This window comes from Peromyscus californicus, unplaced genomic scaffold, assembly GCF_007827085.1.
Source record: "Peromyscus californicus insignis strain IS unplaced genomic scaffold, ASM782708v3 Scaffold_13__1_contigs__length_99412109, whole genome shotgun sequence".
Classification (NCBI taxonomy): Eukaryota; Metazoa; Chordata; class Mammalia; order Rodentia; family Cricetidae; genus Peromyscus; species Peromyscus californicus.
In genome coordinates this window covers 42983895-43010591 of record NW_026294424.1, presented here as the reverse complement: position 1 = coordinate 43010591, position 26697 = coordinate 42983895, and the positions used below count along the sequence as shown (strand labels likewise).

At 39.6% G+C, this 26697-nt stretch overlaps 1 protein-coding gene across 5 annotated transcripts in view; it reads right to left on the bottom strand.

Annotated features, from left to right (window-relative positions):
- Slit2 (slit guidance ligand 2) overlaps positions 1-26329 on the bottom strand; it is a 346124-nt gene extending 319795 nt beyond the window's left edge. For 2 of the 5 annotated variants that reach the window (XM_052734901.1, XM_052734905.1), the window contains exons 1-4: positions 24687-26329; positions 21951-22022; positions 20744-20815; positions 9513-9584 (exon numbers count right to left, since the gene is read on the bottom strand). In XM_052734901.1, coding sequence (XP_052590861.1) covers positions 9513-9584; positions 20744-20815; positions 21951-22022; positions 24687-24865 — 395 coding nt within the window. In that variant the 5' untranslated portion in view covers positions 24866-26329. The remainder of the gene's footprint in view (positions 1-9512; positions 9585-20743; positions 20816-21950; positions 22023-24686) is intronic. The other 3 variants (XM_052734903.1, XM_052734902.1, XM_052734904.1) reach the window with 2 other exon arrangements.
- Positions 26330-26697: the final 368 nt, after the last annotated feature.

The following is a 26697-nucleotide window of genomic DNA, read 5'->3' as shown; positions in this document are numbered from 1 at the left end:
TTTTTACCATAGAATTGTCTAATTTCTAAGTACCTATTTGATCCAGACTTATAAAACAATACAAATACAGTAACTTAAAAGAAAAAAATGTTTAAAGTAACACTCCAAATTTATTAAACTAATTAAGATTGATTGATGATTTTAATTGCTTTGCAGTCAAAATTTTAGAAGGTAATTTAAATAATTTATATATTTATAAACGTTGGTAATTTGTATTATTTTATAATTAAAAGTTTAGGATGCAATTTAAATAATGTTGATATATTTACACAATTACAAACTTATAGATCTTTACCCAAAATGTTTAATTAACATATACTTTAAATTATTAGTCTAGAAACCTTTTAAATAAGCATTCCACATTGAAAACTGAATTTCAATTATTATTACAGGAAAAAAAAGGAGGTCAAGGTTAAACTGTTGGTCTTCCTTAAAAAGTTTATCATGTCTATTGTGTCTCTACTTAGAAAAAGAAATTTCAGTGAAACTCGGATATTAAAACCTCCCAGGAAACCAACAGTGAAAGCTGCTAAGAATTTCACAAGGTTTCCCCCCCCTTACGTGTTAATTAAATGATCATTTAACACTGCAATGTACACACAGCATTTTCATCTCCTGACAGCACAACCTGTTATAAATCCAGGGTAATAAAAGTCTTGGTGTAAAGGCTCTGAACTTAGTTCCCACAACACTCTAAGATGCCTTGTAGTGTCTAAGGTTAAGCATCCAGACACAAAACAAAGCTTGAGCCTACTCGACTCCCAGTCCAATTTTCCCATCGCCTAGTGACCTAGGTAACACTGTGAGCAATAAAGAATAAATTTAATTTCTCCAGCATTTTGTGAGGATTAGGAACAATTGTTGGCTTGCAATGACTTTTTATCCTTAGATTCTTTTTCTCTGGAGCATTCCTCCAGTCCTAAACGAGAATTCTGGTGGTTTAAGACATAGAACAAACAGAACTTTAAATTAGGCTTCTTTTTTCAATCAATTGGAACAGTTGGAGGGGCAGCAATCAACCTTTCTCCTTGCTGCAGTCAGCCATTCACATCAAGCTTTAATCTTTCACTTGAAGAAGAAAGCTATAGTGATGGGGCAAAGCTATCTTTCCTCCATTCTTTTTCCAGACTTAACTTACTTCTCCTTTCTTTCAGATTATTTTAAACACTTAAATCAAGTTGCTATACTCAGCCATAAACATTCACTTGGGGTCAATTCAAGAAGCAGGGATGTTCTCCTAATAACATTTTATACTACAATATGATGCCCTGGTGTGGATGATGATGAAGGTAACTCTCTCTCTGTCTCTCTGTTTCTGTCTCTCTCTGTCTCTCTGTCTCTCTCTTTCTCTCTCTCCTTCCTTCCTCCCTTTCTCCCTCTCTCTCTTTCTCCTTTCTTTCTTTCTTTCTTTCTTTCTTTCTTTCTTTCTTTCTTTCTTTCTTTCTTTCTTTCTTTCTTCTTTCTTCCTTTCTTCCTTTCATTCTTTTCCTCCTTCCTTTCTTTCCTTCCTTCCCTCCCTCCCTCTCTTTCTTTCTTCCTTTATTTTCTTTTTTATTGTTTCCTTTTCTGGGACTCACCTTTTTAACTTCTGTCCAAAAATTTCATAAATCACAACTTCTCAAAATATTTCAAGAGCAACCTCTCCCATGAAGAAGTCAAGGATAAGAAACTAGTGTGGTTATGAGACACAGATGACTAGGTGCCACACATTGTATCCCCCTGACTATAGCATGTGAATACTGAGAAGTATTAGCATTAGGACAAAAGCAGAGGAAAATAAAAATATCTCCTGACTCTAACTCATTTCATTATAAAACAGTGATTACATTCAAAGTGCTAAGTAGTTTGCAATTTTTACTACATTTTGAAAAACAAACCAAATATCTTGAAAATACATTTAAAATCACACATGCACTTTAAAATACAGAGTACGCCGGGTGGTGGTGGTGCACGCCTTTAATCCCAGCACTTGGGAGGCAGAGCCAGGTGGATCTCTGTGAGTTCGAGGCCAGCCTGGACTACCAAGTGAGTTCCAGGAAAGGCACAAAGCTACACAGAGAAACCCTGTCTCGAAAAACCAAAAGAAATAAAAATAAAAAATAAAATACAGAGTACAATGCCTCATACTTCATTATCATACCTCTGTAGAAAAGACACGTGAGTGAAATACCATATTGTCTTATTTAAGATAGACATTTTCACTAGTACTAAAAATGACCCTAAACCAGGGACCTGATGTGAATTTTTGGGACATCCTCAGAATCATTTCTGATATTCTTGAAGTACTTTACTCAGTATCTATTTTCCCTTCGCCTTCTCATACAGGAGGACACATCATTAAAACACCAATTTAAATGTGTACTAACACATTTAACTTGTTCCTACCCTGATCCATCTTATATATGAAGTTGAAAACTATGTTCATCATCAACTGGGAGAGGGAGAGATGAGACCTCATTAATAATACCCTGGCTAGGACACACCTTCTGCAGCCAAGAGACATTAGATGGTACAGGTGAACAGTTTCTGTCAGTGCACATTGCTGTGATGATTACGTGGCTTTGCACATTTATTTACCAGTTACTGAACTGAAGACGGAGTGCAAGGTGAAGCGACAGCGCCATGAACCTGACTGACTGAAGAAAAATCACAGGGCTATCTGAGTGATTCTTATCTTCTCTGTGTTTGCAATGAGACATCAATAACAATAGGAAGAGAATTTTCACCCTACTGGGAACCTGACAATGCTCCTTTGAATATAAAATCTGAATGAAACTTGTGATATCTCCCAGAAAGTAGAAAATATGATCCTTCCAATTCCACTGGTAAGAAAATTTGACTCCAGAGGCACGTGGCTTCCGGGGATAAAAGAACCCCAAATATTCAATGTGACCTATACAGTATTTCAAACCACCTTCTTCATAAGGCAAATCAAGTCGATTTCAATGACCTAAAATACAATGTAAATATGTACATATATTAAAACTATTTTAGTGTAGCTTAATTTATAAATTTGTATAGAATCTGGTTCCCAAATTACAAGATTGACAACTTAATGATTTATAATTAAGGTTTAAAAAATTATCTAGATATGTATATATGATGATATTTTTCTTGCCTGAAAACCAGATATTTAAAAGCATGCTTCAGGAAACCTTACAATTCCCAAAAAACTCACTAGGTTTTAATTTACATATTAGTAAAAGCTGAGGCTTAAATAACACTTCCCATACAAAGGCTACATATCAAGTCAAATTTTCCCCTCGTATTATAATATCCTCCAAACCCAATGTGGAGTACCATGAGTACTTATGGGGGCAGATAATGTGACAATTAAAAGCATATGTATGGGTGAAGCAAACATTTTTTTGAGCAGATTTTTGAACAACTTCCTTGCTCTAGGCTTTCTGATGCTGGGCACTCTGTCATAGATTTCACAGCCAGGGTCCACGTGGCAGATGTCACAGAAATTTGATTATCATCATTAACAAAGCTACTAGCTACCTCTTTGGAGGAAAGCTAGAACACCAAGCTGGGACAACCATAATTACAATCTTTAATTTCATTTGATTTGTGACAAATAACTCCTTGTATAAATATGTTGATTTAAAGAGAATCAGAAGTAGTTCTGTTGAATAATTTGTATAGCATTGCTTGGCTGGCTTATAGCAATGGTTACTCTGAAGTATGTACAGATACCTTCATGTCATTTTTTTTCCCACATACTTAAAAGTTAACCTTTGATATGTGAAACAGTGGCATATTCCTGTCAGTCACTGAAGCACTTGGGAGGCTGAGGCGGAAAGTGTGTCATAGTCCCTGGTCAGTACTGCCTGAATAGTGAATTCCAGGCCGGCTATGGCTACATACTGAGATGGTGTCTGAATAAGTCAGCCAGTAAGTAAATAAAAATAAATTATTATTTAAATATTTGAAACTGCATAATAGTAATCTTTTAAACTTTAATTCTTGTGTATATCTATTTTTAAGTGGCAAACCAGAGTCTCTCAGGCCAAGTAAAAACAAGTAATATGTTACTTAATAAGTAATAAAGGACTGGCATTTTAATCACTGGAAGTTAACACTGCTATACTTCCTCTCCTGCAGGCTCTTTATTTTCAAACACATGCAGTCAGTTGGATCCCTCACCCAAGTTTCAATCCACAACACACACACAAGGTTTCCCCAATTGGACTAGAGGACAGATGGGCTCTTCCTGCAGAACTTCCACCCTCAGCACCTGAGACTCTCAGGCCATCTCAGCAGTGAAGTCAGCGGTAGCCATCACTGCAGCTCCCGCCAAGAATAATGATCCCAGCCTGGACAATGGTAACCGTAGCAACTGTAACCTGCAATTCCTGCACAGCCAAAGTCAGATTTATTGTGGCAGGGGCAAACAGGCCAAGAGCAAAATGAAGCAGGAAACTGTGGCCCCTGACACCTCTAGTGGCCCACACTTTAATCAGAGCTGGCAGAAATTAATTCAAGAGGAATTTTTACACGGCTCCGCTGTCCTATTCTGCCTTTATGCTTGACTACAAGAATCCTAATGAGACTCTCTTGACATCCCAAAACAAGGTTAGTTGTACATAAGTATTACATTGCCCCAAACTTAGGTATATTTTGTTTAAATTAAAAAAAAAAAAGGGTATCACTTTGATTACGCTGGATCTGCTGACACCACTCAGTGTTTAGAAAACCCAAGGGAACCAAACATTTAATTAGTCAAGTTATCTCTTAAATTAAATTTGATTTTTCATAATTCATAATGCCTTCCCAGAGTTATCACTTGTTCATTCAAGTTGCAAACTTGGAACCCAACAGAGACTTAACGCAATACATCAGTCACTGAGACCTTACAAGGGTCAAGTCTCATACTAGACCCCAGGGATATTAAATCATTTCCATAATATATTCACTGAGAGTATTGACAAGCACAATTATAAGACAAAACTTAGGTTATAATTCTCAAATATAAACAGCTTCAGTGTTCCGAATTTTAAAAAAAGTATTTACAAGAAGAGCATATTCTTTTCTTGAAACTACCTAAAACAATGAAGACTTTTGCTATGGAGTGGGAAAAAAAGGGAATAAAGACAGCTAAGTTGTGTGTTTGTTACACTAGAGAAATTATTTTGTTGCCCTAATTAAACAACAACAAAACCTGAAGTTTCCTTTCTAAAGTTTCCCTTGACTATAATTATCAGTAAGTGTCTTGATAATTTTAGGTTTTTTAAGATAAGGGTTGCCACATGACCAATCAATTTAAGCAACAAAAAATCTTTTCATCTCCAGTAAGAATTCACCAGCCATAAAGAAGGTGTTTGGCTTTAATATTTGTAATTTCAGGAAGTTTGGTGAGCTCACATTCCCGAGGAATAATTCCCACTTCGGAACCACAAACAAAACTTCTATTCAAAAATAATGTAGTAAAGTGTGCATGCAAACACAGGTAGATAGATTTCATTGTTGTTTGCTTTCTTTGGAGTTGGGGAGATACTAGAGAAAGAAGTGTTTCTGGAAAGTACCTTGGATATGAAAACTTAGGCTAGGTGTCTGGGTAAATATAGTAATACTCAAAGAACGAAACTGAAAACCACAAAACAAACATTTCCAATCAGATGCTTATTCATGGCACCATCAATGAAATTCCTCTCAAATGAGCCTGAATAAGCAGCTGCAAACTCAGATGGGAAATGGTGCATCACACACTTGCAAGCTACCTTGAAGGCCAGGCTTATCTGGAAGATTTGCATATACTGTTCATTGGGTTCAGCCCATAGTGGCCAAGCTCTTCAAAATTCACCACAGTTTGTTTCAGTTAACTAGCTCCAGATTGCCCTGAGAAGAATTTTCTTCCACTCTTAGGTGGATCATAAAAATGCAAAAACCTCCCAGTCAGAGGAGCAAAGGGGAGGAAAGAATCTCCCTGTAGAAGGCAGAAAAACGGCGCTGCCTCATGTAGCCTTCACCCTATCCTCCTTTGCTTTCCCTTTACTTACACCTTCCATCTGTCAACAAGCGCTTGTCATTTTATTACACTGTCCTGTAGTTTACACAGAGTTGGGATTATTTTACAGAGTTCTGTTAATGGACGGGATAAACGGTAATGCTATTGAAACTAGTCTCCTGCCCCAGCCAACACAGCTGTGAGTGTACTACTATTTCTGAGCAAACATCTTGACCTGAGCATGCAGTGCAATCTCAGCCCTTCCAAAGAGAAATTGGAGCACACAGAAAGGGAAAGCATATTTGGCTGCTAGCAGCAATCAACCGTGTCAAATCATAATTCGTATACTGTGTACCCTCTTTTTCTTTTAGATCGAATTTTTAGAGTCTGCAAAAGGCATGTGTGACTGGCATCACATTTTCGGCCAAAAGTCAGATGATGATCATTCATTACAAAAATTCACAGAAATATGTATAATGTCCAATGTATCAAGATAGTTTTCATATAAGCAAACAATGCTAAAAATAAATGCCAGCTTATAAACTATATATTAAACTGGTTGTCTTACTTGACTGGCAACATATAGTGAAACTATATTAAATAAAGTAGACACTAAGTAAAAATAAGTAGTGGATATATAAATTAGCATCATTTATGAAAAAAATAATTCTAAAAGTACTTCCTGCCTGTGATTTACATATGCACGGCTCTACTCTGTCATTCAGCCAGGTGCCAATGGATATTTTTTTAATATACATATGCAGCAATTAGTCAATTATTTTCTTTATGCTAATATTCCTCCCCTGTTATTTGTCAGAATTCCTATGTCCCTTTCTCACTCATCCTTCTTGTACAATGATACATTCTGAAGAAGCATTTCAAAGGGTACCTATGAATGCGGATTTGAACACATTTTTCCATCTACTACAGTATCCATTTCAGGTGAGCAGCTAGTCGCCTGTATCATGTGAGGTGGAAAAGCAATGAACCTACATCCTTGGCCTCCACAGATGTACCAGCCCTAGTGTAGTAGCCAGACTTACAAGCTTTTGTCTTTCTGCTTACTAAAGACTCTTAATGTTGGTTGTTTCATCTCACTGGTAGTATCATTTAATGAGTAGTCACGTTTCTTTCATATCTTTCCCTCTCAATAGAAATACCATAATTAACAATTCGTCCACATCTATCTAATTCTTGTGAGGCACAGGATCCTCCGCTCAAAACAAAAAATATTTCTGATGAATGTACAGGCAATAATCACACTTCTATGACTATGGTTCCGACGTTTAGGAGACTGAGGCAAGAGAAATGCCACAATTCAGGGCTAGTATATGTACACAATATGTTCTACGTTAGCCTGGGCTACAGAATGAGAGAAACAGGAGAGAGAAAGGAAAGTCAGGAAGAAAGGAAAGAAGGAAAGGAGGAAGGGGGAGGAGAGATGGAAGAAGAGAGGGAGGGGTGGAAGGAAACAAAAGTAAATCTCTATAGTTCAATTTAAAAAAAATGTCAGCCATCACATAGAGATACTCTGTCAGTACTAACTATGATGCCATGAAGGGCTAGGTTTAGCAATACTACAGTATTTGCATCTGTATTAAACTATAAATATGAACGATTAACATTTTTAGCTTCCATATTGTCAGGGGAAAAGTATTTGTGCAAAACAGACACATAAATATCCCAGATGTTTTTCTAGCTGCCCCTTCCCCTTTTTAAACATGCCTTCAATTAATCAGAAAATGCTGTCACAGACCGTGGGGTCTGATTCCACTTCAGTCCACTTCTCACAGTTTTCACATGTCCCATTATATAGAAGCCTCAGAAAAGTATAAAATCTTAAAATTTAAGGGGAGATCTCTTGGTTCCACTATGTGATATTGTCAAAGAGGTCTAAATGTCAAATGGCATAATTTGCTGCTGGGAACTTCTAAAATGCATTAAGGCTTGAAAATACTCCTTGGGAAATCACTTCAAGTACTTCTAGAGAAAACATAAAACACTCCTTTTTTTTCAGAGAGAGTGTTGAGGTTACTTGGTTACTTCTTACATTTTTCATAGCACAACTGATAACAGACACCAGTCATTCCATTTAAGTTCATTTCTGCAGTACATTAAAAAAAAAAAAAAAACTTCAAAGGCACTGTATGCTTGCTTTGTATGCACACTGCTAGCAAAGACACAGTCCTGCAAGATCATTGGCCATTAGCTTCAAAATTATTTCTTACAAATTTCTTCAGCCCCATTACAATTAAAACAAGGGTGATACTATTTAAAAGCAGATCTGGCCCTTACTCCACTAACTGCAACTATTTAAATATGTCTCAATTGATATATATGTATGTATATATAATTTTATAGCAGGCTACATCCTACCTCTTAGAAAAAATAGCCCTTAGAGATCATTTGTTAGGAAAACTTTCTTTGATTTTGAAAAATACACTTAAATAGGACCCATTATACAGCAGAGCTCACAAACAGGAGAAATGCAGCCAGAGGTTGGGTTCTCCTAAGGGAAGCGTCTTTGTATTGGGAAATGACGTACCTCACAGATATCCTGTTTTCAGTGGGGGTGATATGAAGCCCCCCCCCCCAGACACATACACTTCTGGAATTGATAACAACAATATTGAAATTGTAGGCTACAAAGCTTTGGCTACAAAATCAAATTCGGAAAACAGCAATGTGTTCACTTCTTCTACAAACACTTCCATATGGGACTTCCCCAACATCCAGGTGGGGCCACTCCAGGCAACTTATTCTATATATCCCAGCCTTCGGTTCACAACATACACGAACATTGATAATCATTGCTATTTATTTTTTCCAACACTTTGTAGCATATCTGCCATCTGTGCAAAACCATGCACACAGCTGAAAAATCTAATTTTCAAAGCCTTCATAAATGTGTTTTCACTATTATGCATTAGGTCAGTGAACATGCATTCCTCGGAGGAAAAATGGATTCCACCTAATACTCACAATGTGCTTTTTTAAAGGAACAACTTCCCTAAAAGCCCATGAGATATTCTGATATGAAAACCTTGCCTTGTAGCAGTTCACATTTCCGAATTTGTAATTCTGGCTAAAGAAACACTTATGAGAGAATTTACATCTTTCAATGCCTTAGGGTAGGTAATATGCACGAACTAATTAACGCTACTCCTCAAGTACTGAAAGAGTACCACAAAAGCTAACAGAAAGAACCCCAACTTTACAGGAAACACTGTCAACTTCCTTTAAGTGGAAGACCAGTAGCAATGTTCTCCTTAAGTTTTTGGTTTCTATTGAGCACTAAGCAAACCTGTCTATCACCACATAACCAAAACCAAGAAAAATATACAACTGCAATAATGAACAATTAAACCACAAAATGCTACATAAACAAAGCCACTGGAACCACTGAAGATCTTTTACTTCCTTCAGAAAGCATAAGGGCAAACTTTCAATCTAGGAATCTGTTAACACATAGATTCCAGGAAAGCACAAGAAAACACCCACAATTCTATTAATAAAACACAAGGTCAACCCAAAGCAACAGTGAACACTTGTGTCTACTTACAGCCGGTAGAGCTTCGCAGTCCCGAGAAAGAGCAGCTCAGGAAACAACTGAAGGTTATTTCTGTTTAAACGCCTTTGGAGAAAACAAAGAAAAACAGAGCTTAGGTTACACAGAAAATATGCAGCAACAAGGCTGTGCTTTGGTAGCGTCGTGCCTCCTCCTGCATTTCTAGAAATAATGTAATGACATTCAAGAGAATCCAAATCAAAAGGTGGTCACGTCTTTTGTTACATGACAATTTAACACAGTTTCCCTTGTGCTTAGAAGATTACTAGGACCTAAATTCTTAACTAAAGCCCGTGCAGCATCAGACACACATGATGGGATGGGACTTCCTGACCCAGACAAAACTTCAATATAGGATAGGTATATTATTAATACAGTAAACTGTTAAAAGAATTCATACATTTTCATAAGGTCAAGATTTTCCGACAAGGCACAGCAGATAGACATTTTAATTTTATTACCTCTTTATTTGACTGGGGGTTGGGCATGAGACTGTGTCTATAAGAATTTTTCCCCATAGGTAAAATTAGAATAAAAACAACCAAGCTCAACCCTCAATCCACAGCTCTTGAGCTATCACTGAACTGAATTACTTTCTGTGTGATTAAGTAGCATTTCAAATGTTGCACTGCTTTTACTTTTTAGGTGTTTTAGATATTTAGAGTAATAATCTAATTGCAAGATTTTTTTTAGATGTTTTAGATGCTTCTGACAGGAATCTAATTACAACTCTAACAAGACCCAAAGTACTGTTGAGCTCACAGGGAGTGTGCACACCTACTAGAGTGTGTAAGCAAATGCTATCATTGATATACTGAAGATCCAACCCTACCAGTTGTATGTAAATACTTTCATCAATTGAATAATAACTGCCTACCGTTGTGCTTCTCCCAAATCTAAATAGGCTGACAAGTAGCTAGTGGAAAATATCTATATGAATGATGTATAAGTTGCTTGTCTTCCAAGATCAATAATGTCACCCTGAGAGAGGCAGAAACAAGTTTCAGTCTTCAAGACAGATGTTAAAGATGTCCTGACTTATTTAAAGGCTTATCAGGTAGAATTAAGAGGACGATTACTTGGTCTCCAGCAGTCAAGAATGAGACCAGTGATTGCATTTTCTAAGAAAGCAGATAATAAGGGAGTCCTTTCTCAAAGTTACCCTAAGGCAAGAAGACCTGCATTCAAAAACTCTCTACTTGCAATCTCATGAATGCAAGCAGAGGCTTTATGAATTTTTCTTTGTCTGAAAAGGACAGTCTAAAAGCAGGGTCTGCATTTAAGAGAGCTGCAGGACAGGTGAGCAGAAGGGGTGAGGGTAGTCAGAGCTTCGGGAATCTAAACATGCTAGGAAGCTGCTCATCTACAGAGCCAAGCTCAGCACTTAATAAAAATTATACCAATAAAAATGTGTTCCAAGGTACATGAAGGGCAGAGAGAGAAATTAGTGGTGAAAGAGTGGATTTACAACCATTAGGGCACCAATTTTTATGAATGAACCACATAATAAAGTTAAAGTGAAACAAAAAACTTTTATTCTATTTTTTTTCTTGGGCGTGATTCTGAGGGGAAAGTACTTTCACCATCCATACCATCCTTCATTTTCCACTTTAAATAAAACAGCTTCATTGTGACTTTGTTATGATAAATCTTAGGAAAAAAAGCTCATTCACAAGCACCTAAAAGAATCATAGACGTTTTCTCATAGTGACAATGACAATTTTTCCAGGCAGCAGGAGTTCTTTGGGGGATGTATACACAAAATGCCTATCTTGATTGCTAAAATGACAGACATGGGGTGGTTTCTTAATCGTATTCTAAGAACTGGATTAACAGACCTCGGCTGATTCTTCAATCCTAACAGACAAGCTACTTCAAGCCTCAAAACAAGACCCTGCAAGAGGCAACTTTCCATAGAGAGCTTTCCCTTCCCACCAGTGCTTTCTTACACCCTCTATGAAACCCCAGCTTTCCTCTGTAAACTCCATGCCTCCCTTGGCTCTGTCCCCAGAGCATTTGATAAGACCCCATTTGCACTGTATTATATTGACTCATGTGCTAGTCTCTTTCCCACTGGGCTGTGAGCTCCTCAAATGTGAAGACCCGATTCTTTGTGTTCCTTCTTCTTCCTCTGGCACTTACTAGGTTAGAACTGTATTAAAAGACAAAGCAATCTCCTGTTCTCATTCAGCACTCCCCAATCTTTCCTGGCATTTAGCAGGTTCTTATTGTGTTGAATGAGAACTGACTGCTCTCTTTGCATTTTGATATAGTTCAGTGAGGACCCAGTATATTGCCTTGATATTAGGAATGCTTTGCTTTGGCACACTCCCTGAGTGACCAGCTGCTATCCAGCTAACCAAATCCCTCCCATCCAACATGCTTCCATGTACCCTAAATATGCCCTTCCTTCTTCACCCATGGCACATTGTCAGCATCATCTAAAGAGCAAAAGGAATTTAGTGCATTTAAATAAAGTCCAGTGCATAAGTGACCAACAGCTTTTTCTAAGGTGCTTAATATATTAGCAAAACTTTGTATATTATGAGAAAGTGGATATTTAAGCCTTGGTACACATAATATTTTTGTCTTTATTGTTATAGTTATTTTCACATTCCTAGTGGTGCCTAACTTATACCACACACAAAAAAATTTCTGATATGTATTAGGCTATGTGGATTATTTCATTCACTTGTCCCAACATCCTCACAAATGAGTAACACACCATGTGCTCTGGTAACAAATCTACAGCTCAGAAGCAGAACTAGGACATGGCTTCAGGTGGTGTGATGCCACATATGGAGAATCACCATTGCTGCTCCTCATCAATGTTGCCAAATAATGCACTGCTGAAAGTTTCCTTGAGAAAACCAGTTTTATGTAGTCCATTTCTTAAACACCTTTAAGCTAATCAAATGAAAACAGGACACTTAACATTTAAAAAGACATTATCTATGGGAGACTGACAGGATGGCTCAGTGGGTGAGGTGCTTGCCACCCAAAATTATAAGCCTGACAACCTGAGTTGCATTCCTGGAACAGGTATGAAAGCAGAAAGAGGGGCTAGAGAGATGGCTTAGTGGTTATGAGTACTGGTCTTCCAAATGACCCGGATTCAAGTCTCAAAACCCAATGGCAGTTCACAACTGTCTGTAACTCCAGTTCTAGGAGTTCCAATGCCCTCAGAAAGATGTACATGCAGGCAAAACACCAATGTATATAAATAAAAATAAATAAATCATTTTTAAAAGAAAAATGTGAAAGGAAAGAAACTACTCCACACAGTTGTTCTGTGGCTTCCACAAGCACACCTTAGCATACAGACCTCCTTGTGAAGGCTGGCACATACACAAACACATACACACACACACACTCATAAATATGCACACATACTAATTATATTTTTTTCTGATTTAGTTATTTCTTCATGAAAGTGAATGTGTCTAAAATCATGATGTATTTTGTTTTGAACATGAGGCAAGGTAATATCACAAAAATGGCAGGCATACTAAAGGAAGAGGAAAAAACTGAAAATTTGCTTTTCTTCCTCCATCATGGACATGGATATGTATACATAATAAGGTTAATGGAAGGAAGCCTTTTCAATAAAAGGACACCAGATTCCTTCAAATTCAATGAAATATTTAAATGTAAAAATTCTTGTAGATGCCAAAAATTAAATCCCTAAACAGCATTTTTTTTCAATCTATAATTGCTTTAAAGACTAGTAAGATACAAAACAATCACAAAAAAAGAACTGGAGAAAAGGCAGTCCTGTGTCTAATACCACAAAGAAAACATCATAGTGACTTAAAAAGGGGAGTGTCATGATGTGAACTCTAATGTAAATGAGATGGCATTTAAAGTGATGGTCCCAGGACAGGACAACAGTGAAAGGCTGTTGCATAGGATTATTGATGGGAGACCACACAAGGTACTCTGTAAAAAGCCTCAGTTGTGCCCAAGGACAGAATACAGTCACACCAGTTCTGTGTCATCACCCTGGGATACAGTCTGCCCACAGGATCCGAGGACCATTTGAGGATTCTCTGGATGATGATTCATGTTTTCAGAAAGATGTGTGTGGTGTGTTTCTCTGAGATAGCTTTTCTAAGACCAGAGATAATTAAAGCTCCTAGATCTATGCCACCTGCTGTTTCTGAGTATGACTTTCAGATGAATAAATGATCTCAGAGCTATCAGAACACTGCAGGCCTCTGAAATGCTGATTAACAACTACCTGGATCACGAGTGGGATGCTTTTTCCTAAATTATTATCTTCTATCTGCCCCAGTGATTTATCCTTTGATGGACACTAGAGTATCTTACTTTTCTCAACTTTCATATCAGCTCAATTATATTTTAACTCAAGATAACCTTCCATATAATTCAAAATGAAAGCTTAAAACAGTTTCAACAAAGTCCATGAAAAAATTTGTGTTTCATATCCACAAATCAATGCAAATATACTTCAGTATACATACCTGGTCTGAAATTCAGTAAATGTTACCTTAAAATGTATCATTGCTCTCCTACTCTTCATACATATACAATCAATGCTAAGGCTAATTATTCTCTCTTTTGACTCTTCAGGTGAAATTTCTACTTGCCCATTTAAAGCATTATTTTTTGACATTTGTATAGCAAATGCTTTTATCTTACATAAAACGAAAGTTTAAATTTTCATCAGTTTTATCATCTAGCTTGTTTGAAACAGCTGAAGGTTGGGGTTTTGTTGTTGTTGTTGTTGTTATTGTTTGGTTTGGTTTGGTTTGGTTTCAGCAGCAATCTCAATGATGATTTCATTCTCTGTGCCCCATGTTAGAGAAGCCAATACTTTTTAATAAAAATGCTGTTTCTTGCTAATATCCTTCAGTTAATGTTACTCTACATGTTAAGAGAGAATATAAAATACTCTTAAAAAACATGAGGAAAAGTATGCACTTTCTTCATACCTTCTGATCCCATGAAGAAACTTAAAGTGAAAGTAACAAATATAGATGAACAAATATAATATATTCATATTTTAAGATACAAAATACCCTTAAATTCAACTTTTGAAAAAGAAGTTGTGTTAAAATCTATAACTGCAGTTTTTTAAGCACAGTGTACCTACCATGTGTTCCTAGAAACTGTGTACCTTATCTCACTAATCCCAGCTTTAGTAATTAGGTATTACTATCCCTATTTGAAAGGTGAGCAAACTGATGATTTTAAAGATGATGCAAAGTAATCAAGGTTGCACATGGGTATTAAGATTCAGGGTTTTCTGAAGTCTCTCTTCTGAATGTTTCCAAATTTAGGATGGAGGAAGTTCATACATGGCTAGACAACACCAGCAGCAATACAATGGATGAGTGCTTTGCATTGGTGATCTAGCAGATGATATGACAAGGCACCACAAAGAAAGAATGGCTAGATAGTCCACACGAATGCCATTATCATCACAGTCTAAAATAATGTGGCATAACTTCTGCACTAGAGCAGTCTTCCTGAATCCCAGGGTGGATGGATGCTCTAAAGGGGAAAGGCAACAGACTGTGTAGAAGGCATTTTAAAATGATACTCAGCACCCATAACTTGAAGTCAGCCTTTTTGTCCCCAAGATTCCATTATTACTAATGTCCCCTGCTGTCCAGCAGATGTAACTTGTTTCGAAAATAGGACAATACATGTAAAGTCCATAAAGAAAAAAAAAAAAGCTCCCCTTCTATGCAAGCTTGTGAAATGCACTCTGGAAGGCATAATTCAAGCGGAAAGGTATCCAAAAGCAATGAAAGACAGAACTAAATGGAAAATATTTGACATTCACTGCTTCCACAAATACACTGAAACAGTGCAAACTAAACTCCTCATTTCAGGGGAAGCATAAAGGAAACAGCATCCAGCAAACAATGTCACAAAGGATGAGCCCAAAACAGATGTGGGAAAAATAAACACCCTTTGCTGCCTTGGAATTTATAAAGTAGTCCACAGTGGCAAAGTGTCTTCTCAGCACCCTTTGACTTCAGTGCCCATAAAAACACATTGCAGTGATTGTTCCTCTAAACTTGTAACAGCACCCTCTCATGAAAGCTTCTAAGATCACGGTCAGTAGCACAATTTAAAATAGTCCATATATTGCTTAGACATGCATCGGAATTGAGGCATTTCACAACTATCAGTCATTTAACACATTTTTACTTTATGGGATGTGCATACTCCAGCTCTGATGTATTTCTTTAAGAAAAAAAAAATGTCTATGAAGTTAACAACAGGGATTTTAAACTAAGGTGTAAGATACCAGAGAAGAGTCCCTTGAGATGAACTTGGATTCTTTGGCACGGAGATTAGCGTAGTGAGATTCTCTTTACAATAAGAAGTATGTATGTGTTTAGTTGCATATAAGCTTTCAGGATTAGAGGGAAAAGGGGTCCTCTACAGCCTGGACAAACAGAGAATAAACAGTGCTATCCTTCAGACCTGTTCTACAAGATTTTCTCCACTTGAACTCATGTGTTACAACCTACAACACAACCGCTGTGTGTGCCGCACCTTTCAGCCTCACATTGTGACTTGTTTATGAATGGTATGTTCATGTCAAAAAGAAAGATTCAGTACTGTATCACAGGAAAACATATATTTTAAGTATTTGTTCATGAAATACAGTGTTTGCTCAAATAGGGCCTTTATCCTAAAAAGAATCTAAATTTCTATGTTAAAAAGTGATGAGTTTTATGATTATGAATTTGGTGGAAACTTCAAAATATTTAAGTTATCAGATTTATTTCCCAGGATTCCTCCATGGCTACATCACAATATTATGGAATTATATTTTTTAAGCAAACTATCGAGTGGCAAAACCACTAGAACTAAAAATGTTACTTTAAATATGAAGAGAATAAAAGCGGGAGTATTTGAATGAAGTATTGGTCTGAAAAAGAGACAGTTGCAGTATTGATGGAAGAGATGGGTCTTAATAGCTATCCCTATTTTGAAGAAAAGGAAACAGGAGATTTTAAAGAGGAAGTTGTGTTATAAAGATCACACAGGAGAATTGAAATCCAGGGTCTGTGGAAGTCTCTCTTGTCCAATGTTTCTGAGTTTAGAATGGAGTTGAGTTTATATGTGGCTAGAGAAACAACCAACAACACAACTGATGAGAATTTTTCACTGTTGATCCATCAGAATATATTAAAAAAGTGCCAAAATCCCTGAACAGCTAGATAATTCATTCAGACCCACGCCCCTCTGTTTTTCTGTCTCCCTGTCCTACCCCCATCAGCAGATTCTAAAACAGCATCACATAGCTCACACTCTGAAACTGTCTACCCATCCACAGTGCCTTTCTACTTCTGTAATTACTGTATGATGAGTATTTGGTACTTAACGATGTCCATACAAAGCCACAATTTCCTGTTCCTGGCTGCTGCTGCCCCATGAACATAAGCTAGACAAATACGTATTTCATTTTGGCAGTTTCAGTGTATCAAAATTTTCAATAATATTCCACTCATGTTTTAAGAAAATTTTCAAAGTGAGAGGAGTTGATTTTAATAGTAGAATGCTGAAGTCCGCACAAACAGCCAAAGAGCAGAACTCAATGGGTACAGCATGACCATAGCTGTGAATATAGCCAGTGAGCAGCACAGGTTGTAGCAGCCTGTGGAATTTCTGTGTTGGAAAAGGAACGAAAAAGAGGGAGAGAGGGGCGGAGAGAGGGAGGGATGGAGGGAGGAAGAGAGAAAGAGACAGAGACAGAAAGAAAGAAAGAAAGAAAGAAAGAAAGAAAGAAAGAAAGAAAGAAAGAAAACTAAGACATTATACACCTTGAATTAACAGCTTTTAAAATAAGTCTTCTGTGAAGTATAAGAAAATGCATACTTCAAGTATCCTAACTTCCTGCTGTAACTTACTTGTATGTACTTTGGTTTTTGCTTAATTGATTTTGATTGGATCAGCTGGTAAAATGACTTCATTATATTCCTCTATAACTTTCTTATCAAACAATAGGAAGCTGTTGTATTGCAGTGTGCATGATGAGTATTCTCCATGACCCCCACCCCAGATAAATAATACTACTGGCAAAACAAAGCATTCCAGACACTCACCCTGGCATGGCACATGTCAGGCCTGGGAGTATGGCAGCAACTGTCCCAACATGTGCTCATGGGGGGCAAGTTCCATTAAAACCTATCCCATTTACAGTGATCCATAACCACATGCTGATGACATCTTCATCATCAGATGCTGCTTTCCCCATAGCAAAAGGAAGTGACGTGAAAGGAAAGAAGAAACAGGGGGAAGAGAAAAGTTTTGAGAAGAAGGTAAGAAGTAAAGGAAGAAGGACAGGAGGAGGGAAGAAGGAGGGAGCAAGGGGGAAGGAAGGGCATCTTAACATTTTGACTGACACCTTTTTTTAACTACATCTATTTAATTAAGTGAAGAATATCTTTATTTTGCAGTGATAGTGCTTTGATTTACAAGAATGCCTTTCTAATCTCATAGCATGCAATTTAAGTTAAAATGACCTTATTGTTTTTTTACAAATTTAAAACCAAATGCATGAAAAGGTGTAGATGGTATTTACTATTTTCAGATCTGTCTTCTCCTCATCCAGTTAAAACTTCATCAACATTATGCAAAATACCTATCTCTGAAGTTTTCACAAAATACCTTCACACTGGCAAATGCTATTATTGTTATCATTTTAAAATGAAAACAACTCAGAACCGTAACTTGTAAGTGAATAAAGATGATGCTTTTTATTCTGTTTTCTTTTACATACAAAGAAAAAACACTGAGGTCATGCTTTACTTCATGAATGGCTGTTACAACATAAACTATTTCTAATGCATCTTTTCACAATTTGGAGTTCATTTTGCAATTCTGCATCCAATTTATTAACAAACATGTAGATTATACAATCCAGTGTTTAACATTAATCCATTGATTATTTTCTGTTTCTTACATTGCCCCTTGAAATTTTGTGAGAAAACAATTTGTGTGACAATAATAATGACTCTATATAAAATAAGAATAAATGCTATAAGCCATAATAATTGGAATAGGAAACTCACAAACTAAGGTAGGGTTTTTGTATTTTTATTTCTTAAAAAATAAACTGAAGGAAATTTAAAATAGTCTTTTTCCCAATAATTTTGAATGCCTTCCCTAGCAAAACTTCCTTGGCATTTAATATATTTAAAAATAAATATTTGAAAAGTGTATCCACAATGTTCCTAAGAAATGGCTTAGAATTCCAGAGTCCCAAGGAGATGAATTGGCTGTCAGATAACAAAGCGCTTCCATCTGATGGACTTGGCAGTTGTAAACAAATGGAATTTTCTCAGCTTTTCCTCACAAATATGAAATATTTGCTCTCAGCCAACAGCTGGGGTTATTTAAAGAAGTCTTGCATATATATTAGTTTTCATTCAAAATTACAAGCCATCCTCCCACCCTGCAACATCTGACTTAGTCTTTGTAGAACAGAAAATTGTTCTGAGATGAAGTGACGTTCTCAGGGGAAGTAAAAGCCAAAAAATAGTATCCACTTACAACTCTAATCAAATTTCAGATTGTATGGCATCTGTAGGATTTTTTAGGAAGAGCTAATTTATTTCAGATGAGAGTTCATATGAAATTCTGAGGTGGCTTTAAAAAATAAGAAAAAGTGTGCATTGCTGTATGTTCCTAAAGATTTAAAATTACAATACAAGTGAACATGAGCTGCAGAAATCACCAGAGAATCCTGTGATTTAAATGAATTTTAGAACCATAATATGACTAGAAGACACTCTTGACAAAACTGCTAGTGTTCCAATGAACATTTATATATCTATTCATCTAAATTTTAGCAATACATTTAAAACATATGTGGTTTAAAATATCTTTGAGAGTTACTCACTAGGTATATCAGCTATGGACAAACACCTAGGAAGTAGCTGAAGAATAAATGCTTTCAGAGTACTTTTATATATTCAACATAGGTTACGAACATAAGAACTTGGGTGTGGATTCCATTAAATATTTATCTTGATTTCACTTCCTCAGAAAATATCTCAGTGTACCTAAATCAATTTATATATTATTCCAGAGTTACAGTGTAATGGACAGGTTTTATAGCAAAATAATGTAGACATGCTTAAGGCAATAAAAACATAGGCTGAATAGTCATTAATGTATCACAAAATTACAGGCCAATTTTCCACTTTTAAACAATGTCAGAATTAACCTTTGCTCTTGGGCCCAGTGAATCTGAATGCACGCTATGCCAAGAATTAAGATATTTAGATAGAAGTATAAATTTTATTTTTGCCAAAATTAAATTTTTGCCAAAATTATTAAGGCAGGCATGGAAACATATTAAAATAATTATTGTGCTTTTAATACAGTTTTTGCCTGCCCTAAAAATAAAAACATACTGAACTTGAATAATCAAGACACATGAAATTTGTAAATCATATTTTATATTACAGAGTCTATAATTTCTCTGACTTCAGATATAAATTTTGTCTATTATACATACATATAATGTGAATAATATGTATTCTGTAAACACAATAACAGTTAAGTAACACTTATATCTATAAAATTTTTGCATCTAAATATTTTTAAATTGCAAAATCTACACTTAAACTTCATGGAAAAAAATGCCAGTGATGAATAATCACCCATCCCTATCTTAATAATCTGCAGCTCATCTTTCCCAGCGGTATCATTTTAGAAGCTACTAGAAAACAATTAAATAGAATTAGGAGTAGCAGTTATTATCAATGTTCACTGTAAGTATTAAATATCAAAAAATGTAAATCATCCATAAAAACCCTTTTTAAATGTCCTAAAGCATCAACAACAGTGCTCACGTAACAACATGGATGTTTACAAGATTCTTAGCCAAGCCTCTCTTTCCATAAAGTACCATGAATGCAAATAAAATTTCCAACTATTCTTTCTCCATAAACCACAGATAACAGATATGAACACATGTACCTATTTTAGTGCCAAAACAATGATTATGAAGGAAATAAGTATCTGAGGAAAGCTGTGAACTTTTATGCTTTAATACAAGTTCATGTTCTTTACCCAGGGATTTTCGCTTTGACATTGGAAAACACTTATTTGTGCCCTTTCTTCTTAAACGTTAAAAGCTAAGCCATGAAACTGAAGACATAATCCTTGAAACTCAAGTGGTTTTAAACATACAGACATGCTGTCATAGGTTTGGAACTGAAAAGACTTACAATCTCTCCAGCTCCTTAAGGTCCTGGAATGCTCCCCTCTCGATGGTGCTGATCTTGTTCTCCATGAGCTGACTGCAACGCAAAATAGAACAGGCTTCTTAATGTTGCCCTCTGAGGAGGCTGCGACGCAGCAGCCAAAACCCGACAGACTCTCTCTCACTTTTCCATTATATTTTGCTCTGTACTGAGTCACTAGCAAATGTGAGAGAACCCAGAGACGGAAAGCAGCTTCCATACCACAGGAGTTTATTTTTAAGAATTACTAAAGAAGTTTCTCACACAAGTTACTAATGAAAAGTAAAATCTACACCTTAAACTCCAACGTAAGTCGATAATGGAAACTATCCTTTGAGAGCTTTTTTTCTTCTACTGATTTCACCAGTGTCCCTAACCAAGGAATTTAGTAGCTCAGCACATGCATGGTTGAATTCTGACTTGTGGATGCACATCACCAATTGGCACATGTCATAAGGACCAAAATAAGGCCTTAAAAGGTAGCGTGGTATGCATAGTAGTCAAAAATATATGGCCACTGGGTGTAAATATTTACAAACCTGTGGGGTAATGCAAATTTACATAATATTGACTCAACTAAGGGTTAACTCACAGCTAATTTAAACCACTAATTAGTGCATTAATCATATCAAGACAATTAATATCAGTTACAAAACTGCAAGGTAAGGAATACAACCCAAAATGAGAGCAATATACTTGATACGTAAACACCCCACAAAACCTGCTGAAAAGATGGTTGCATGATTTTAGTGTTAAAGTTGTTCTCTACTTTTTCTTAGCAGAAGAGAAATCTGGGTACTTTTACTTCAGTACGAAGAGAAAGCAAGCTACTGAAACCCCCCAAGTCAAATCTAAGTCCTCAAAGTATCAGATTTCCTCCATCATTTGCTTGTATTTCGAAAACAGTGATTCTACATTTCTGTGTGTAATGCCCTTAGAGTAAAGATCTGAGGTCCTTTCTACTCTATTACCCCCATCACACATCCACTCTCAAAGGCACAAGTTTCACTAAAAGTTATACAATGGAAAACAAAAAGAAATACAAGATGACCTTAAGTTGTTGTTTTATTTTATTTTTTTAATGCTCCTGTCTTCAGGAAAGTTTTAAAAATCTCCGAACATTTAGTGATTGTAACTAAGTAAGCCATCTTAAAAACAAAACTCTCAGGACTCGGAGGGAGAAGACACTTACAGAACTCTGAGGTGCCTGAGACCAGCAAAATCTGTCTTCGTGATCCTTGTGATGTTATTTCCGTTCAGATCCCTAAGAGACAACCAAAAAAAAAAAAATTAAAGTTCCTTTTGATTTGTATCATATTTGGTCAAACAAATAAAACTTAAAGCATGTTAGAGATTTATGGGAAAAAAAAACCTTAATTCAGTTAGTGTGGCTTAAAAAGTAAGCTGGAGAGCAAAGGGAAGAAGCCTTTGAAATAATAGTTTATAAATGTCTCATGTTTACAGAATTCTTGCTGACATATGACAAGAAAATGAAGTGATGATGTCATCACTAGCGTAGCTTTTGTTGTGTGTTCGTGGCCTGTGTGTGTGAGTGCCTTCTATTTGGGTTTCCCAAAGAATGTGGGTATTTATTTACTGAGGTATTCTGCAGTTTGGCTTTTATTTTTAGCACAGCCCCCAAGAATTTTCTTTCAGGAAGATTAATGAAAGAAAAAAAATGTCTCATACTATTCTGAGAGAGATTTTTAAAATTAGAACACTTTGAGGTAGCATTGTCGCCAAAATTCCTGAGGCAAAGAAAAGTGTGTGTCAGGGAGAGTGCGGCACCTCAAAGACCTTCACCTCCCCACAATTCTCTGTCCCTGGGGAAGCTGAACTCTTTATTGCGTCCCCAGTCCCCCCACTGTGACTGTAGTTTAAACCACAAGTGGGAACAATAACGGAAGTAGGATTTGGCCTTGACGCATGTTTGATCCATTTCAGCACTACTTTTTCTTCAGTCACAACCTTCTTTTCTGGTCAACAACTAAATTTGCATAGTCTCATTCATTCACAATAAAACTAGCCTTTGGGAGGTTTCACTGTGTGCCTTTCTGGAAGTTCTCTTACTTTGGACTTTCAAACTTCCTGCTAGAATCTGTATTTAAAGTGTTTACTTGGCTAACGATAGAATTTTATAAACAAGCACTGAGTATGCGGTTTCCTGAAAACTCCACAAATCTCTCCTAAGGATTTTTTCTCAACCACTAGGTACTCCACTGCCATTTCTGGAAACCCAGTGCTTTGACAAGTTAGTGTTTACACTGTTCTGAAGGGCGTGGAATGACGAGAGCTAAATTAGCCTTTCTCATCTTCCCTAGCCCTCTCCCCCTTCTCCCCAACCAACCCCTTGGAATTGTCTCTAAAGTTGTGGGAGTCCTTGGAGGGCTGTTTGTTATCTCCTCCCGGTGATCCCGACCCCAACAGCACACAAATGTGCTGGATCACATCCTGATGAGACACCCGTGCCGGGAAAGGCCCAACTAGCTGGGCACCAAGGGATTAGAGAAATAATCAAGGGGGAGCCCCATTGGAGCTAGGGTTTGGCAAACCTTTCGGAAAGAAGAAAGTCCTAGACTTAGGCCCTCAAACTGGGGGGGGGGGGGTGGGGATCAAGAGGAAGGCAACTGTTGGCCCTGATGACTTTAGTACAGAAGTCCTGTCCTAGGGTCTCCCCTTAGGGCAGCTTAATGCAGCCTTAGCAAGGAATCCGAGTCTCTGCGCAATCACCACGACACACCAGCTCAAGGCACACCAGCCCAGGCCACCCCACCCGCGCCTGCCTGACCGATGCGCAACCGGGAGAGCCTGGCGCATCCCGTGCTCGTGGCAGAGGGCTCCGCTTCACAAAGAGAGTGGCTTCGGCGCTTCGCTTCCCTAACTCGGGAAGTGTCCCACCAGGAGCGTGTGGGCAGTCATCCCCGGCTCTGCGTTTATTTCTTCATTAAAGACTGGCGCAGACAGGGAGGCGGGGATGTCTGCGGGCGGCCGAGCGCGAAGAGGGGTAGGCAGAGCAGCTGCCACCACGTGAAGGAGCTCACAGACTGCCAGCAAGGTGCCCGAGGGCACACAGCCGCAGCGGGGAGGGCTGGAGAGAGCAGCCCAGGGCCACAGGGTCACCAAAGCAGTTGGACCCGGCCCAGTGGGTTCCAGACAGAGGAGCAATGCTAACTTTACTTAAGCCCTGGGACGCAGTCCTCCCTCAAGTCTCCTAAGTGGATTCCCTTAAGAACGCTACTGTTGCCGCCTCCTCCCTGTAAACGAGAGAGGGGCTTTAGAAAGTCGTGGCAGGGAGATGATGCGTGTTGCTTCTGAGCCTACTCTTGTTGTCCTGGGACACTCATCCTTCACAGACTATGAAAAGATCCCCAGGACACCCCAAGACTCCACGCCCCCCCCCTCGGTATTTAGAAGGGTACACAAAGCCTGGGAGAGAAAGCTTCTCTCCTTTGAGCAGTCTGCCACCTCCCTTTGCCCCAGTCTGAAGCAACAAGGTCCTCAGATAACCCATGTTTGCAACACTGCAAGGTGACTCGTTTTGCAGAGTCTGGGAAACACAGTCACACCTCCCTTGCCCCGGGCATCCTTGAATTCTAGTCCCAGGCGCCTCTTTCTCCAGCCAGAAAGAACTGGCCCACAGTCCACAGGCAGTTGCAAGTGGCAGGGGGAGGGGGCAGGAGGGGGGGAGGACACGTAGCTGCCAGCGATCCGCCCTTCCTTGGCAAAGGCTCCTCCCAGTTAAGTGCCCGCCAATCTTTCACCTTTTCAGAGGGCCCACCCCCGGGATGTGCTTGCTGGAGAGCCTCTGAGAGCTGCCCCAGGAACCGGTTTCTACCGCACGTGGACTTTCCAGGCTGGACGCTTTGGGGATATGCTACCTGGATGGGGAGTGAAGGAGAATCGGGGAAGGCGAAGCGCCCGTACTCACAGTCTCTCGGTGTTGCGGGGGATATTCCTGGGCACGCTGCGCAGTGCCAGCCCATGACAGTCCACCGTGCTGCCTGAACAGGAACACTGGGCCGGGCACGCCTGCGGCGCTACCTTGTTCAAAATCGACAACACTAACCCCAGCGACAGGGACAGTGTTTGCCAGCCAATGCTGCTCATCTTCCCCAGCAGGCTCTTTGCTTTGAGGGGCTTCTCTTTAGCTCTCTGTTGTGTGAGAACTGGGCAGTGTCCAAGGCCCGGTGCCTGACACTGGGCACACACAGTAATATGGAGCAGTAATATAAGGCAGTAGTAGAGCTGGCAGAAGCACACGCCTTTCCCCTTCTTTCCACGCTTTTCTAGCAGAGCAGAAGATCCGTGGGCAACTTCAGATCCTGAGTATCAGTAGGCCCAGATCAGACTGCGAGGAGACCCCAAGCAGCTGTGAGGACGAAGCGCGTCTTCAACTTGGCGGTAAAAAAAAAAAAAGAAAAAGAAAAAGAAAAGAAAAAAAGCTCCTACTCGAAATGACCGCAAAGATGCAGGGGCTGGTTGCTTGAGGACAAGCGAGGGCTTCTGACCCCACGGACCCTCTAGCAAATCCGATTCCAGTTGGAAGAGTACAAGGCTGAGGAGGGGACTTCAATAGTAATGGTGGCCCTGATCAAATTGGGCTCCCAGAAGCTAGAAGGCGAAAGGGCTTGGCAGGTCCAAAGCAGAGCCCTCGGAGATACTGGGCATGGCGCGCGCGCGGGGGCGCACCGGGTGTTCACGCAGCTCTGGGGGCGCCGGGCGGCGCTGCGGGGCGCAGGGCTCAGCACACAGGGCCTCTTCACTCCTGCGGCACAGCAGCAGCCCCAACCCGTCTTCGCCGCCTCCCGACAGCGAAGGATGTCTTGCACACACACACATGCACTTCACTGGAGGATATCTAGGCAATCCCGCCTCCCTCCTGGCGTCCTTGGCGACGCTCTGCACCAGGGCCTGCCCCTGAGGTCACACAGAGAGACAAAAGGGCAATCGGACCGCTGCAGCCCTGCAGAAATATCCACTAGTCCGCACCTCTGCAGAAAAAAGGAAAAAAAATCCAGGAAGCCAAGTTTAGTAGGAGAGCGAGAGCTCCTAGGAAGATTGAGTGGGAACTGGCTGGGGCAAGACTCGTAGACAGGCAAGCCAGGAGAAGCAAAGCAAAGGCTAGGTGTCCGCGCTCCCAGTTCTGCTAGTATGCCCTGGTGGGTATACTAGGTGATAGGCGGGAGAATGGGATCTGCTACCCAGGTAGATCACAGGCGACAGCCGACTGGCAGTCGGGTGTCCGCGCTCTTGTCAGCCCCTCTGGTATCCGGGATACGCCGCAGCTCCACCGCACACACCTGACGGCACAGGTAGAAGAAACAGCAGCGATGTCCTGAGGTGCGCAGCCTCTCAGCCACCCGCCAGGCAGCCCCTGCAAGTGGGTCCTCAACCTCAAAGTGCAGGAAGTTTCCCCAGGCGTTGGATCCGGTCTCCTACTGTCACGGGAGGAGTCCAACCGCGGACGCTGAGATGCTGCTTTGGCCCCGGACGCTGCACCTGACTCGGCGACCGCAGTCCAGGCAGCGCTTAGCTTCTAGCCCCTTCCCCTCTCTGGGAAGCTTTCGGCGCCTGCGGCTCCCGGGAGGAAGGTGGGGGGGGGGGGGGGGGGAGAGAAGGCGGAGACAGAGAGCAGGGACTGGCGCTCCGGAGCCCCAGGCAAGTGTCTAAACAATAGGACAGACGCCGCTGCCTAAGTCTCGCCGGGCTGCTGGAAGGTGGGTTGTTGTTGTAACTGGAGTTGTCCGCTTTGGCTGCTGGGCGCTGAGCGCAGCCGAACAAAAAGACCCCAGCCCGGGCCTCTGGAGTCGCCTGTGGGCCCCCGGGACGTTCCCCTTCCTCCTCAGTACTCCCGCAGCCCCAGGAAAGCTCGGCAGCTCTGGCCTGCGCCCCGAAGCCTGGGCGCTCCCATCCCTCGCCCGCCGCCGCCGCCGCCTCCT